Source organism: Scaptodrosophila lebanonensis, unplaced genomic scaffold (assembly GCF_003285725.1).
Source record: "Scaptodrosophila lebanonensis strain 11010-0011.00,11010-0021.00 unplaced genomic scaffold, SlebRS2 tig00001410-arrow-pilon, whole genome shotgun sequence".
In the NCBI taxonomy this organism is placed as follows: domain Eukaryota; kingdom Metazoa; phylum Arthropoda; class Insecta; order Diptera; family Drosophilidae; genus Scaptodrosophila; species Scaptodrosophila lebanonensis.
This window is the reverse complement of record NW_022060738.1, coordinates 3963496-3981876: the sequence shown is the minus strand read 5'-3', so window position 1 is coordinate 3981876 and position 18381 is coordinate 3963496. Positions and strand designations below refer to the sequence as shown.

Here is an 18381-nt window from a genome sequence, read left to right as displayed (position 1 = left end):
AGTAATTATTGCACACATACAAAGAGAAGTTACATACAAGTTTATTTAGATAACTGGGTTATCAGTGCTTCACCCATATTAAAAAACCTAGGACAATATCCAAGCAAGACCTATACTGGTACACATGACGAACATCATAAACAGTGCAGCATGATTGAATCAAGCACTATATGTGAATGCTGAATGTGCGCCTGGTGAGCACTGGCATCCTCCATACATTCAAACACACGTTTTCTTTCCATTTTATAAGTATTATTATAATTTATAAAACATATCCAGCATGCTAAGCATGGGCCAAACAGTGTACGTGTGCACGAGCATATTGAATACATAATACACAAAGAATACTTCGATAAAGCTGCACTGTGGATGGGGCCTTAAGAACTTGACCATGACCGTGCTCTAAAAGTTGCCCTGGTGGCATGAAACTACACAGACCGTTGTCTGCCAATAAAATAAGAACAATAAGTTTTCATTTTATTAATCCGATTTATTTCGCTTCACTATATAGCTGCTTGTGTTTTGGATACTGAATGTGGCTCCTCAGAAGTATGCCAAGGTGGTCAATGCTTCGATCCGTGCCAACAACCACAAGCTTGTGGCTTGAATGCGCAGTGTCAAATATTTAGTCATGTCAAACAATGCCACTGTCCCGAGGGCTTCACCGGCGATGCTATCAAAGAATGTGTCCGCGTACCTGTTGCTTGTGACGGAGTGTGCGGGCCAGGCTATACATGTCAGGACTCAATGTGTCTGCCGATATGTCAGAACGATCTGCAGTGCGCCTCTAATGAGAAGTGTTTGCGAGGAACTTGCATGTGTAAGTATTCAACATTACTTAGCATTGAAGAAATATTATTGGTTTCTTTCATTTTAAGTGACTTGCCGCGTGGACAATGACTGTTTCCTGGGTCATGTTTGCCTGCACAACAAATGTGTTTACGGCTGTCATGTAGATGATGACTGTAGTGGCTCTGAATCTTGCCGGAACGATAAATGTATAAATCCGTGCTTGGAAAGTCCTTGCGGACCCAATGCTGCTTGCTCGGTGTCCAATCATCGCGCTAGCTGCAGCTGCCTGGAGAATATGGTACCCAATCCAACAGCCCAGGTTGGTTGCGTACGTGCCCCACCACTGGAATGTTATGAAAATCGTGACTGTGCCAATGGGCTAGCCTGTTTTGAATCAGTCTGCCGTCCACTTTGCGCCGATGATGCTGGCTGCCTTACCAATGAGCGATGTCAGCAGGGAGTCTGCAAGCCGCTTTGTCGGAACGACAATGAATGTGGTTCCAGCGAGATATGCTTAGGTCTCTCCTGCATTCCAGGCTGCCGGTCAAATCAGGGCTGTCCCACCCACATGGACTGTATAAATCAGCAGTGTGTGAATCCTTGTGCTGATGCTACGGCCTGCGGCACTAATGCTATCTGCGAAGTCATCAATCATCGGAAGCAATGCCGTTGTCCTGATGGACTAGACGGCAATGCAGATATATCTTGCAAAACACCACGCACTGCTTGCAGCCAGAACGAGGACTGCCAGACGAATCAGTTGTGCTATGCCGGCAGTTGCCAGGGCAAATGCCGCAATGACCAGAACTGCTTGGCAGATGAGCGTTGCATGCGTGGCACTTGCCGTACAGTCTGCAACACGGACAACGCCTGTGCACAGGGCCAAATTTGCGAGAATCGCGTCTGCCAAATAGGATGCCGCAATGACTTGAGTTGTGCAAACGATGAGGCCTGCGTGAATAAGAAATGCAAGAATCCATGTGATACGCCTGGTCAATGCGGCCAGTGTGCCGATTGTTGGGTTATAAACCACGGCGTTCAGTGTCAATGTCCAGGCAACTTCATTGGCGATGGTCTATCCGGTTGCCAGCTGCCACCTGAACGCTGCCATAACGGTTGCGAATGTGACGAATCTTCCACCTACTGTGCGCCGAAGTGCGCACGCACCGATGACTGCGCCTGTGGCCAGTTGTGCTCTCGTGGAAAATGCCGCAACAAGTGTGGACCCAATCGACAGTGTCCACTAGGTCAATTATGTGAACGTGGTGCTTGCATCGCAGGCTGCAAATCGAACAATGACTGCGCCGCTGATCAGAGCTGCCTGCAAGGCAAGTGTGCTGATCCCTGCTCTGACGAAAAATCGTGCGGACGCAATGCTCTCTGCACAGTGTCAGATCATCGTATGCTGTGCTATTGCCCCGACGGCTACGAGGGTGAGCCAAGCAAGGAATGTGTGCAATTTGAATGCCGCCAAGATGCGGACTGCGAGTCCAACAAACGGTGCGATGCTGGTAAGTGTCGCAATCCATGCCTTGAATTCGGTGCCTGTGGCACCAATGCGCAGTGCCGCGTTGTAAATCGCAAGGCACAATGCTCATGTCCGCCAGACTTCTTCGGAAATCCAGTTACGGAGTGCCATCCCCTGAATGGAGGCTGTGCCACAAATCCCTGCGGCGTGAACTCCAAATGCATTGAATTACCAGGTGGCTATGAATGTGCCTGTATGGACGGCTGCATGGGTGATGCCCATAAGGGCTGCGTATGTGGTGGACAGCAAGTGAACGCATGTCATGAACAGCCTTGTGGCTTGAAGGCAGCCTGCCGAGTATTAGAAAACAACGAAGCACAATGCTACTGTCCCGAAGACTTCCCCAATGGTGATGCCTATGTTGAATGTAAGCCCAATTCAAGTTATTTTAAGAATTCATTATCAGTGCTGATCATTTCTATACTTTTAAAGGTTATTTGACTCCACCGCAAGAGGACTGTCGGGCTTATGGCTGTGAATCGGGCAATTGCGTGCGTCAAGGCTATGAATATGTTTGTCAACAGGGTAAGTTCCCAAAGATCAATTAATTGTTTGGAGTACCTACAGCTTACCTTCAGTATACGGTTCCATATCTGAAAATATATGGCTAATTTAATTAACCATTATTTTTCCAACAGTTTAACATATATACAAAATATTATTTTGAGTACTGCGTTTTTTCTAGTAATCAGTTATCGTTAATATTATCAATAATTTTATAACTGGTCTGTTAGTAAACCAAATTAATTTTGTTGTCATAATTTTTGGTTCGATGAAATAGTTTCAGTTGTTTTTTACTATTAAACCAGCTAATTTAACTAATTTGTTGCCAAATAATCACCAGCTGTTGAAGCTGTCCCGTAAACAAATTTGTATAACTTCGTTTTCAGTGTAGTGTGTGTTCATAATGCCAAGACTATTAATATAAATAAGTATTAACAGCAACATATACACATGTTTGAAGTGAAGAACAATGCCAAGTGGTATCATTATCCCACACACACGTACACAATTCTAAACGCATTTCAGTTCCTTAGAGAAACCAAAAATGTTATTATTAGCACAATTTTTTTGCAATTAATTTGTTTTACTTTTAGATTGTAAGTTACAATTTTTGTTTTGTTGTTTACAATACCCACATACGCATATGGGAATTCGAGGAAAGTTGTTGTCGCTATCGCGGTTTCCCAATCTGGGCTTCATTTTTATTTTATTAATAATTTAATAAATGCATTTTAAATTTAGGCCAACATAAGCTTAGACCTTAAGGAAAATTCTAACTGCGATACTAAAATTAAATTTAGCATTTAAAAAAACTTTTAGCTTCAAAGAAAATATTTGTAGTCTCACAAAGCTTTAAAGCTTTTGCGCATTCATATCATTACAATGCATTTAGGATTCATTCATGAAATATATTTAAAACACATAAAGCTCTATAGTTTCACGCAATTGGCTTTAATTAACAAGTCGTACATCGTCAAAACTTTTAGTTTTCCGGCATCAATACGTTTATCAAAACCACAAACGCACAGATCAGTATACAAATTAAATCATAAATAAATTCAGGGTCTACTTTATTTTACTTTAATTTTAAATGCCGCGATAGCGAAATATTGCCAATAATTATGATTTTAAATAACTTATTGGTATTTTTACAATATCAACAACAAAAAGTGCACATTGTCTGTACCTGTAATAAACAACACTTAGTACAACGCTAAAAAAAAAACTCAATAACCCAAAACACACCCATCTTGCCAAACATCATCAAACCCCATGCTCAAATCCCATCCTTTGACTCCACTTAGCCCACCATTTGAACCACCGTTGATATCCACTATGCTGCTCCCCTACCGCTCTGTCGTTCCTTTTGCTCTCTCGTTAAATGAAAAATATTAAAATTTATCTATTGTTAAAATTATCCTTGAATTTACTTAATAAATAAAATCTCAGATTGGGAGCTGTGGACGGGACAATTCTCACACGTGGTTCACATATGCTTAAAAAACAAAAACAATGAAATGAAGAGAGAACACCCTATATAAGAATCATTAAAACTATGTATAGACAATTTTAAAAACTCAAACATCAACAACAACAACTACTACTTTCCAATACATCCTTTAAGCAAATTTTACCATATAACAAATATCAAAGCCACTTAGTCAATAAATTGTAAAAAGTTCCTTCATAAAGATTAAGCTCTGGCAGTTCCTACCCCACTTAAGCTCGTCTATTGGTTGAAAATCATTTCTGTACAAAAGAAAACTTTATTTTAAAAACAAAAAGTTTAAAACGTAACTAAATTTGACTAACACTGCAAATATTTTTTGGTAATTTTGAATAGTCTTTAAGTTGTACATACAAAATTCGTATATGTGAATATTTACATATGTATATGCGTATACAAAAACCATAGCGCCATAGCGACTGTCCTACCACTAACACAAAACAACTGTAAATACAAACGAAATTTAAAATTTGTGAATTATAAATAACCCCGAAAAGTAAAGACACTTATATTCTATAACAAAAATTATCTACGTCTAACGTACTTTTCAAAATTGTACTTACAAGTATAAAAGGATTTTCACCTATTATATTTTCATATTTTAAGCCTTTGCTATTACTTTCGCTTTAGTCAAAACTTGTACCCACCACAACAACATTTCAATTTTCAAATCTCTAGCTTCTACATTCTATCCTTCTTAGTCTTTCTCACCCACTCACCCATTCACTCGCCAATAACGTGTCTCTTGTGAGGGCAGAGCGCATGTGTTGGATGTCGTGTAATTTTTACCATTACTTAAACAAAATAAACAGCTCAAATTTGCATTAAAACTACGAAGTCATTGGCAGATGAGTCCATAAACAAAATGCCATTTATAGGGCAAATAATAAGCAATTCTCTCTTTCTCTATATGCATATTTGTATTTAAATAATCAAAGTAATTGGTAATTCATCGAAGATTGTAATTATTTCTCACTCGCTCTTTCCGCTACTTCTGCTCGCCCACCCGTTTGTTTCATCTTATGAACTCGCGTTCAATGACAATTTATCAAATTCATACCAAAACAAAAATAATTCAAATTTAGGTGTTATTAAAAACATTTTCATACTTATAAATAATACCTGAAGCAATGTGAGATGTTCCCTTCACAGTTCTACAATGTTAATTTTTGTTAACATTATCAAAAGAATAAATTCAAATTTTGCCACATTTCTATATAAAACACTAACTATCCTAGTTGACCTAATCTTACAAACATGTCCCAATCAATTTGATTATATTATTTTCGTAAGTTTTGTTTAGTTTTTATTTTTATCTTTCTTTTGCACCCTTTTATTCACAACCCGTTTAAATCCCCCCGTTCAAATTTTCTACTACTTTAACAAACCTACATATGCACAAAATCCTACCACGAAACAATAAGTCCAAAGCCACAAAAATCCCACTGACAACTGATTGAAAACCCAATAAACACAAACACTCAGATCTAAAGATAAACAAACAACAACAAAAACAACCAACCCGCCCTGAATTTGCAGTTTCTCGATTAAGTTTTTATTTTTATTTGAAAATGTATAGTTATAAGTTTTACCTGCGCTTCCCACATTGAGTCCCATCTTTGTGTTGACACTGTCTGTTGCCGGTGCTACCTAAAAACCTTACTTTCTGACAAACTTCTTATATCTGTCAAGCTCCAACCTTGGACGATTTCAATCGCACTCCCATTCTTATGTATTTCAACGAATCAAATACATATTTATCTTAAAGTACCATACCGTATATGCCACTGACTAGTTCAATGCACCCAAAGATTAACATATAAACAACCAAAACCTGTCTATCTCTCTCTCTCGTTCTTCGCTGCTGTATGTTACCAATGAACCAACCCGTTACGTTATAGACACCGAACAATGCTACTCAGATACGGATTGTCCCAGTGAAAAATCATGCCTTCAAGGACACTGCAGCGATCCTTGCACAATGCGTGGCGCGTGCGGCGTTAATGCACTGTGCAAAACTGTGCTGCATCGGCCGCGTTGCTCCTGCCCTAGCTGTCACATTGGCCGACCAGAAGTTGAATGCAAGCCGGATCCAAAATGCATTCCAGAAGATAGTGATGCCAAAACAAATCAACAAATAACATGCTCTAGTGATGTCGAATGCCCAGAGACATTGCAGTGTGGCCAATATGGCCAATGCACAGACCCATGCAACAATCCCTTGTTTATTTGTGAGAGTAACAAGAAATGTGAGACAAGACGCCATCAGCCAGTTTGCATTTGCAAATCTGGTTTTATTGTTAATGAATACGGCGAGCTGACCTGTGCGCCAGATAAACGTGAATGCTATAGGGATGACGACTGTGCCTCGAACATGGCCTGCACGGATGGCAAATGCCGTAACCCGTGCATAGTGCCTTTAGGACGGGCACCAATTTGTGCCGAAAACAAATCGTGCGAGGTTCAAGATCATAAGCCTGTCTGTATATGTATGCGCGACTGTCAGCCTTCAATTTCAATATGTTTGCGTGATGCCGGTTGTCCAGCTGGGCTAGCATGCCGCAATTACCAATGTGTTGATCCGTGCAAGTTTGCTACATGTGCAGCCAACTCGCCATGCATTGTAGAGGATCACAAGCCGATATGTAAATTCTGCCCACCTGGATTTATAGCCGATGCCAAATATGGATGTCAAAAAGGTAAACAACAAACGTACTCTCTCTCACAGCTCTCAAGTGAAAGTACTACCTATATGTTTCTGTCTCGTGTATCTCTGTTTCCCTCTCTCACACACTCTTGCTAGTGCTAGCTCTTTATGTCTTTCCCTTGCACTTAAATTTACCTGACGAAATATATTGACGAAAGCATATCCAAATGAATTCGCAAAGTCAATCTGTTTCATAGAATCTAAAGTAAATGTATATAGAACAGAGAATTTAACTATAAAGCTTTCGCTTTCCTTATGGTATATAGCAATTTTTCTGAATTATATTTCTTGAAAGATTAGCATCAAATCCAATTTAAAAAAAAAAAACAAAATATTCGCCCATCGAATGTAACCCCACTGCCAGACAACGCTTCACAATACTAGCACAACGCTAAAACCAAAGCGCAGGCAAAAATTGAACCCCAAAAGACGACGATCGCAGATCGTTCGTCGCCATGGGAATACAACAGTAACATACAGCCACAATTACAAGCAAACTCTTCTAAACATTCACACACGCTCATGCTCACAGTGATATTAATAATTTTTAATTATGTGTCTCCTAAAAACTATGATTTTTCTAACTGATGATTCTAAACAAGCGGTACATAGATCTAATACTAATTGTAAAACCAATATAAACCAAATACGTAGCTAACTAATTGTTTAGAAGTTCCTAATTTGATTTACTTAACCTTCTAACAGATAGTACAACATTTCTGAATATCTAAAGTATTTATCTGACATTTAAAGCCTTTATTAAGTTATTCAATTGTTTTTAAAGTGAATATAGAGGTTCCCCTGTATATATAGTTCACTTACCTTTTGATTGTAGCTATACACCTTTTAATTTTGTATTGTAAATATTTTAACATTTTACTTTTTTATTTAAAATATGTACAAAACACTCCACTCCAAAAAATTAAACTTAACACAATAAATCGAGCAGCAAAGCCAGGTGGCAACTGTACTACAGACGAAGATTGCAACGAAGCACACCAATGCGGCTCGTGGGGACAATGTTTCGATCCTTGCCAAACAGTTTGCGCCGGCGCAATAAAATGTCAAACAGTAGCGCATGTCGTTAAAACATGCATATGTTCTCAGGACTCTAAAAGTTGTATTCCAACCGATAAAACACTTAATGCTACGACGGAACATTTACAGACTACGACAGACGCAACCACCATTAGGTATACCATAATGCATATAGGAAATCAAACAGAAATGCGCACCCGTTACACGGATATAGAAGCTGAAAGCGAAATAACTGAATCGTACGATAGCACAACAGAAACATATAAGACTACAAAACAATTAATGGTTGCTAGCACCTTTTTGCCAAATGATATAAAAACTTCATCGGTACCATTCCACACAACGAACGACAAAAATTTGCAATTGACTACTCCTACAACACGAATCCCAAACCAACCACCAACAACACAAGAAACCACAACAATTGAAACTGAAAAAGTTTCTTCTGAACCAACAATTTCATTTGGGGTAAAAGAACAAACATTACCCACAACTTCGACGGAAACAGAATCTTCTGAACCAACTACTGCATCCACATTGCCAAATATAAATCGTTCAACCACACTACCTGAAGAATCTACTACACTTTCAATTGAAAGTATCACTACTGAACATAATATTTTCATTCCAACCACTAAAAAAACGCTTACACAGGAAGAACACACTATTCCAACTGAAATAACATACTCTGAAAAAACCACTTCCCTACCAACGGCCCACCAAATGAAAACCTCACACGAGACAACCGACCAACCAACACTGCAACCAGAACCAACAAAACCCACTGAAAAATATTCTTTCGAAGGAACTACTCCTATGCAAACAGAACTTCCAACAGCATTATCTAAAGAAACTACTACGATTTCGTTAGAAACAAAACCAACTGATCGGGAGAGTTTCCCTTCAATAACTGAACAGACAACTGAACAAGAAACTGGAACTACTCATCCTGAAAGAAAACACTCTGAAGGAACAACCTTCATACCTCTTGCTAACATTTCAACACCTTACTCTACGGAAACAACTACACAACCTTACAAAACGGGCCCCACTGAACAAAGTAGTTCAGTGGAGTCAACCGGTTCTACCCTTAGATATGAAACGACAACATCACATGTGACAACCGAAAAATCGACTAAAAAATATTCTGCTGAAGGAACTACCCCGACCTATTTGAAGGACACAAAACTTCCAACAACATTATCTGAAGACACTACTACGATTTCCTTCGAAACAAGACCAACTGATCGGGAGAGTTCCCTTTCAACTACTGAACAAACAACTAGACAAGAAACACAAACTATGTCTACTGAAAGAAAACACTCTGAGGGAACCACTTTCACACCTCTTGCTAAGATTTCAACACCTTACTCTACGGAAACAACTACACAACCTTACAAAACGGGCCCCACTGCAGAAAGCAGTTCAGTGGAGTCCACAGGTTCTACTCTGAGTTATGAAACGACAACATCATATGTGACAACCGAAAAATCGACTGAAAAATCTTCTTCTGAAAGAACTACTCCAACCTATTTGAAGGACACAAAACTTCCAACATCATTATCTGAAGAAACTACTACGATGTCATTGGAAACAAGACCAACTGATCGGGAGAGTTTCCCTTCAACTGCAGAACAGACGACTGAACAAGAAACTGGAACTACTCCTACTGAAAGAACACACTCCGAAGGAACAACCTTCATACCTATCGCTAACACTTCAACAACCTCTTCTGGGGAAACAACTACACCACCTTACAAAACGGGCCCCACTGCAGAAAGCAGTTCAGTGGAGTCCACAGGTTCTACTCTGAGTTATGAAACGACAACACCACATATGACCACCGAATCGACTGAAAAATATTCTGCTGAAGGAACTACTCCGACCTATTTGAAGGACACAAAACGTCCAACAACATTATCTGAAGAAACTACTACGATTTCAATAGAAATAAAACCAACTGATCGGGAGAGTTTCCCTTCAACTGCAGAACAGACGACTGAACAAGAAACTGGAACTACTCCTACTGAAAGAACACACTCCGAAGGAACAACCTTCATACCAATTGCAAACACTTCAACAACCTCTTCTGGGGAAACAACCACACAACCTTACACAAAGGGCCCCACTGCACAAAGCAGTTCCGTGGAGCCCATAGGTTCTACTATGAGTTATGAAACGACAACATCACATATGACAACCGAAAAATCGACTGAAAAATCTTCTTCTGAAAGAACTACTCCAACCTATTTGAAGGACACAAAACTTCCAACAACATTATCTGAAGAAACTACTACGATTTCGTTAGAAACAAAACCAACTGATCGGGACAGTTTCCCTTCAATAACTGAACAGACAACTGAACAAGAAACTGGAACTACTCATCCCGAAAGAAAACACTCTGAAGGAACAACCTTCATACCTCTTGCTAACATTTCAACACCTTACTCTACGGAAACAACTACACAACCTTACAAAACGGGCCCCACTGAACAAAGTAGTTCAGTGGAGTCAACCGGTTCTACCCTTAGATATGAAACGACAACATCACATGTGACAACCGAAAAATCGACTAAAAAATATTTTGCTGAAGGAACTACCCCGACCTATTTGAAGGACACAAAACTTCCAACAACATTATCTGAAGAAACTACTACGATTTCCTTCGAAACAAGACCAACTGATCGGGAGAGTTCCCTTTCAACTACTGAACAAACAACTAGACAAGAAACACAAACTATATCTACTGAAAGAAAACACTCTGCGGGAACCACTTTCACACCTCTTGCTAAGATTTCAACACCTTACTCTACGGAAACAACTACACAACCTTACAAAACGGGCCCCACTGCAGAAAGCAGTTCAGTGGAGTCCACAGGTTCTACTCTGAGTTATGAAACGACAACATCATATGTGACAACCGAAAAATCGACTGAAAAATCTTCTTCTGAAGGAACTACTCCAACCTATTTGAAGGACACAAAACTTCCAACAACATTATCTGAAGAAACTACTACGATTTCAATAGAAATAAAACCAACTGATCGGGAGAGTTTCCCTTCAACTGCAGAACAGACGACTGAACAAGAAACTGGAACTACTCCTACTGAAAGAACACACTCCGAAGGAACAACCTTCATACCTATCGCTAACACTTCAACAACCTCTTCTGGGGAAACAACTACACAACCTTACAAAACGGGCCCCACTGCAGAAAGCAGTTCAGTGGAGTCCACAGGTTCTACTCTGAGTTATGAAACGACAACACCACATATAACCACCGAATCGACTGAAAAATATTCTGCTGAAGGAACTACTCCGACCTATTTGAAGGACACAAAACTTCCAACAACATTATCTGAAGAAACTTCTACGATTTCGTTCGAAACAAGACCAACTGACCGGGATAGTTCCCTTTCAACTACTGAACAAACGACCAGACAGGAAACACAAACAATGCCTACTGAACGAAAACACTCTGAGGGAACCACTTTCACACCTCTTGCTAAGATTTCAACACCTTACTCTACGGAAACAACTACACAACCTTACAAAACGGGCCCCACTGCACAAAGCAGTTCCGTGGAGCCCATAGGTTCTACTATGAGTTATGAAACGACAACATCACATACGACAACCGAAAAATCGACTGAAAAATCTTCTTCTGAAGGAACTACTCCAACCTATTTGAAGGACACAAAACTTCCAACAACATTATCTGAAGAAACTACTACGATTTCAATAGAAATAAAACCAACTGATCGGGAGAGTTTCCCTTCAACTGCAGAACAGACGACTGAACAAGAAACTGGAACTACTCCTACTGAAAGAACACACTCCGAAGGAACAACCTTCATACCAATTGCAAACACTTCAACAACCTCTTCTGGGGAAACAACCACACAACCTTACACAAAGGGCCCCACTGCAGAAAGTAGTTCAGTGGAGTCAACAGGTTCTACTCTGAGTTATGAAACGACAACACCACATATAACCACCGAATCGACTGAAAAATATTCTGCTGAAGGAACTACCCCGACCTATTTGAAGGACACAAAACTTCCAACAACATTATCTGAAGAAACTACTACGATTTCATTCGAAACAAGACCAACTGATCGGGAGAGTTCCCTATCATCAACTGAACAAACAACTAGACAAGAAACACAAACTATGTCTACTGAAAGAAAACACTCTGAGGGAACCACTTCCACACCTCCTGCTAAGATTTCAACACCTTACTCTAGGGAAACAACTACACAACCTTACAAAACAGGCCCCACTGAACAAAGTAGTTCAGTGGAGTCAACAGGTTCTACCCTTAGTTATGAAACGACAACATCATATGTGACAACCGAAAAATCGACTGAAAAATCTTCTTCTGAAGGAACTACTCCAACCTATTTGAAGGACACAAAACTTCCACCAACATTATCTGAAGAATCTACTACGATTTCTTTCGAAACAAGACCAACTGATCGGGAGAGTTCCCTATCATCAACTGAACAAACAACTAGACAAGAAACACAAACTATGTCTACTGAAAGAAAACACTCTGAGGGAACCACTTTCACACCTCTTCCTAAGATTTCAACACCTTACTCTAGGGAAACAACTACACAACCTTACAAAACAGGCCCTACTGAACAAAGTAGTTCATTGGAGTCAACAGGTTCTACTCTGAGCTATGAAACGACAACATCATATGTGACAACCGAAAAATCGACTGAAAAATCTTCTTCTGAAGGAACTACTCCAACATATTTGAAGGACACAAAACTTCCAACATCATTATCTGAAGAAACTACTACGATTTCAATAGAAATAAAACCAACTGATCGGGAGAGTTTCCCTTCAACTGCAGAACAGACGACTGAACAAGAAACTGGAACTACTCCTACTGAAAGAACACACTCCGAAGGAACAACCTTCATACCAATTGCAAACACTTCAACAACCTCTTCTGGGGAAACAACCACACAACCTTACACAACGGGCCCCACTGCAGAAAGTAGTTCAGTGGAGTCAACAGGTTCTACTCTGAGTTATGAAACGACAACATCATATATGACAACCGAAAAATCGACTGAAAAATCTTCTTCTGAAGGAACTACTCCAACCTATTTGAAGGACACAAAACTTCCACCAACATTATCTGAAGAAACTACTACGATTTCACTCGAAACAAGACCAACTGATCGGGAGAGTTCCCTATCATCAACTGAACAAACGACCAGACAGGAAACACATACTATGTCTACTGATCGAAAACACTCTGAGGGAACCACTTTCACACCTCTTGCTAAGATTTCAACACCTTACTCTACGGAAACAACTACACAACCTTACAAAACGGGCCCCACTGCACAAAGCAGTTCCGTTGAGCCCATAGGTTCTACTATGAGTTATGAAACGACAACATCACATATGACAACCGAAAAATCGACTGAAAAATCTTCTTCTGAAGGAACTACTCCAACCTATTTGAAGGACACAAAACTTCCAACAACATTATCTGAAGAAACTACTACGATTTCAATAGAAATAAAACCAACTGATCGGGAGAGTTTCCCTTCAACTGCAGAACAGACGACTGAACAAGAAACTGGAACTACTCCTACTGAAAGAACACACTCCGAAGGAACAACGTCCATACCTATCGCTAACACTTCAACAACCTCTTCTGGGGAAACAACTACACAACCTTACAAAACGGGCCCCAATGCAGAAAGCAGTTCAGTGGAGTCCACAGGTTCTACTCTGAGTTATGAAACGACAACACCACATATGACCACCGAATCGACTGAAAAATATTCTGCTGAAGGAACTACTCCGACCTATTTGAAGGACACAAAACTTCCAACAACATTATCTGAAGAAACTTCTACGATTTCGTTCGAAACAAGACCAACTGACCGGGATAGTTCCCTTTCAACTACTGAACAAACGACCAGACAGGAAACACAAACAATGCCTACTGAACGAAAACACTCTGAGGGAACCACTTTCACACCTCTTGCTAAGATTTCAACACCGTACTCTACGGAAACAACTACACAACCTTACAAAACGGGCCCCACTGCACAAAGCAGTTCCGTGGAGCCCATAGGTTCTACTATGAGTTATGAAACGACAACATCACATATGACAACCGAAAAATCGACTGAAAAATCTTCTTCTGAAGGAACTACTCCAACCTATTTGAAGGACACAAAACTTCCAACAACATTATCTGAAGAAACTACTACGATTTCAATAGAAATAAAACCAACTGATCGGGAGAGTTTCCCTTCAACTGCAGAACAGACGACTGAACAAGAAACTGGAACTACTCCTACTGAAAGAACACACTCCGAAGGAACAACCTTCATACCAATTGCAAACACTTCAACAACCTCTTCTGGGGAAACAACCACACAACCTTACACAAAGGGCCCCACTGCAGAAAGTAGTTCAGTGGAGTCAACAGGTTCTACTCTGAGTTATGAAACGACAACATCATATGTGACAACCGAAAAATCGACTGAAAAATCTTCTTCTGAAGGAACTACTCCAACCTATTTGAAGGACACAAAACTTCCAACAACATTATCTGAAGAAACTACTACGATTTCATTCGAAACAAGACCAACTGATCGGGAGAGTTCCCTATCATCAACTGAACAAACAACTAGACAAGAAACACAAACTATGTCTACTGAAAGAAAACACTCTGAGGGAACCACTTCCACACCTCTTGCTAAGATTTCAACACCTTACTCTAGGGAAACAGCTACACAACCTTACAAAACAGGCCACACTGAACAAAGTAGTTCAGTGGAGTCAACAGGTTCTACCCTTAGTTATGAAACGACAACATCATATGTGACAACCGAAAAATCGACTGAAAAATCTTCTTCTGAAAGAACTACTCCAACCTATTTGAAGGACACAAAACTTCCAACATCATTATCTGAAGAAACTACTACGATGTCATTGGAAACAAGACCAACTGATCGGGAGAGTTTCCCTTCAACTGCAGAACAGACGACTGAACAAGAAACTGGAACTACTCCTACTGAAAGAACACACTCCGAAGGAACAACCTTCATACCTATCGCTAACACTTCAACAACCTCTTCTGGGGAAACAACTACACCACCTTACAAAACGGGCCCCACTGCACAAAGCAGTTCCGTGGAGCCCATAGGTTCTACTATGAGTTATGAAACGACAACATCACATATGACAACCGAAAAATCGACTGAAAAATCTTCTTCTGAAGGAACTACTCCAACCTATTTGAAGGACACAAAACTTCCAACAACATTATCTGAAGAAACTACTACGATTTCAATAGAAATAAAACCAACTGATCGGGAGAGTTTCCCTTCAACTGCAGAACAGACGACTGAACAAGAAACTGGAACTACTCCTACTGAAAGAACACACTCCGAAGGAACAACGTCCATACCTATCGCTAACACTTCAACAACCTCTTCTGGGGAAACAACTACACAACCTTACAAAACAGGCCCCACTGCACAAAGCAGTTCCGTGGAGCCCATAGGTTCTACTCTGGGTTATGAAACGACAACATCATATGTGACAACCGAAAAATCGACTGAAAAATCTTCTTCTGAAAGAACTACTCCAACCTATTTGAAGGACACAAAACTTCCAACAACATTATCTGAAGAAACTACTACGATTTCGTTAGAAATAAAACCAACTGATCGGGAGAGTTTCCCTTCAACTGCAGAACAGACGACTGAACAAGAAACTGGAACTACTCCTACTGAAAGAACACACTCCGAAGGAACAACCTTCATACCTATCGCTAACACTTCAACAACCTCTTCTGGGGAAACAACTACACCACCTTACAAAACGGGCCCCACTGCAGAAAGCAGTTCAGTGGAGTCCACAGGTTCTACTCTGAGTTATGAAACGACAACACCACATATGACCACCGAATCGACTGAAAAATATTCTGCTGAAGGAACTACTCCGACCTATTTGAAGGACACAAAACGTCCAACAACATTATCTGAAGAAACTACTATGATTTCATTCGAAACAAGACCAACTGATCGGGAGAGTTTCCCTTCAACTGCAGAACAGACGACTGAACAAGAAACTGGAACTACTCCTACTGAAAGAACACATTCCGAAGGAACAACCTTCATACCTATTGCTAACACTTCAAGAACCTCTTCTGGGGAAACAACTACACAACCTTACAAAACGGACCCCACTGCACAAAGCAGTTCAGTGGAGTCCACAGGTTCTACTCTGAGTTATGAAACGACAACATCACATGTGACAACCGAATCGACTGAAAAATATTCTGCTGAAGGAACTTCTCCGACCTATTTGAAGGACACAAAACGTCCAACAACATTATCTGAAGAAACTTCTACCATTTCGTTCGAAACAAGACCAACTGACCGGGATAGTTCCCTTTCAACTACTGAACAAACGACTAGACAGGAAACACAAACAATGCCTACTGAACGAAAACACTCTGAGGGAACCACTTTCACACCTCTTGCTAAGATTTCAACACCTTACTCTACGGAAACAACTACACAATTCTACAAAACGGGCCCCACTGAAGAAAGTAGATCAGTGGAGTCCACAGGTTCTACTCTGAGTTATGAAACGACAACATCATATGTGACAACCGAATCGACTGAAAAATATTCTGCTGAAGGAACCACTCCGACCTATTTGAAGGACACAAAACGTCCAACAACATTATCTGAAGAAACTTCAACGATTTCGTTCGAAACAAGACCAACTGACCGGGATAGTTCGCTTTCAACTACTGAACAAACGACCAGACAGGAAACACAAACAATGCCTACTGAACGAAAACACTCTGAGGGAACCACTTTCACACCTCTTGCTAAGATTTCAACACCTTACTCTACGGAAACAACTACACAACCTTACAAAACGGGCCCCACTGAACAAAGCAGTTCAGTGGAGTCCATAGGTTCTACTCTGAGTTATGAAACGACAACATCATATGTGAAAACCGAAATATCGACTGAAAAATCTTTTTCTGAAGGAACTGCTCCAATCTATTTGAAGGACACAAAACTTCCAACAACATTATCTGAAGAAACTACTACGATTTCGTTAGAAATAAAACCAACTGATCGGGAGAGTTTCCCTTCAACTGCAGAACAGACGACTGAACAAGAAACTGGAACTACTCCTACTGAAAGAACACATTCCGAAGGAACAACCTTCATACCTATTGCTAACATTTCAACAACCTCTTCTGGGGAAACAACTACACAACCTTTTAAAACGGGTCCCACTGAAGAAAGCAGTTCAGTGGAGTCCACAGGTTCTACTCTGAGTTATGAAACGACAACATCATATGTGACTGAACGAAAACATTCTGAGGGAACCACTTTCACACCTCTTGCTAAGATTTCAACACCTTACTCTACGGAAACAACTACACAACCTTACAAAACGGGCCCCACTGGAGAAAGCAGTTCAGTGGAGTCCACAGGTTCTACTCTGAGTTATGAAACGACAACATCATATGGGACAACCGAAAAATCGACTGAAAAATCTTCTTCTGAAGGAACTACTCCAACCTATTTGAAGGATACAAAACTTCCAGCAACATTATCTGAAGAAACTACTACGATTTCATTCGAAAGAAGACCAACTGATCGGGAGAGTTTCCCTTCAACTGCAGAACAGATGACTGAACAAGAAACTGGAACTACTCCTACTGAAAGAACACACTCCGAAGGAACAACCTTCATACCTATCGCTAACACTTCAACCACCTCTTCTGGGGAAACAACTACACAACCTTACAAAACGGGCCCCACTGCAGAAAGTAGTTCAGTGGAGTCCACAGGTTCTACTCTGAGTTATGAAACGACAACATCATATGTGACTGAACGAAAACACTCTGAGGGAACCATTTTCACACCTCTTGCTAAGATTTCAACACCTTACTCTACGGAAACAACTACACAACCTTACAAAACAGGCCCCACTGAAGAAAGCAGTTCAGTGGAGTCCACAGGTTCTACTCTGGGTTATGAAACGACAACATCATATATGACAACCGAAAAATCGACTGAAAAATCTTCTTCTGAAGGAACTACTCCAACCTATTTGAAGGACACAAAACTTACAACAACATTATCTGAAGAAACTACTACGATTTCAATAGAAATAAAACCAACTGATCGGGAGAGTTTCCCTTCAACTGCAGAACAGACGACTGAACAAGAAACTGGAACTACTCCTACTGAAAGAACACACTCCGAAGGAACAACCTTCATA

The 18381-nt window shown here is 40.3% G+C and overlaps 1 protein-coding gene across 3 annotated transcripts in view; it reads left to right on the top strand.

Annotated features, from left to right (window-relative positions):
- The window catches only part of LOC115630493, a 96851-nt gene that overhangs the window by 20372 nt on the left and 58098 nt on the right, over positions 1–18381 (top strand). For 2 of the 3 annotated variants that reach the window (XM_030527080.1, XM_030527081.1), the window contains exons 8-10: positions 512–820; positions 879–2687; positions 2753–2845. In XM_030527080.1, coding sequence (XP_030382940.1) covers positions 512–820; positions 879–2687; positions 2753–2845 — 2211 coding nt within the window. Of the gene's footprint in view, positions 1–511; positions 821–878; positions 2688–2752; positions 2846–6232; positions 7031–18381 lie in introns of all 3 variants that reach the window. The other variant, XM_030527079.1, reaches the window with a different exon arrangement.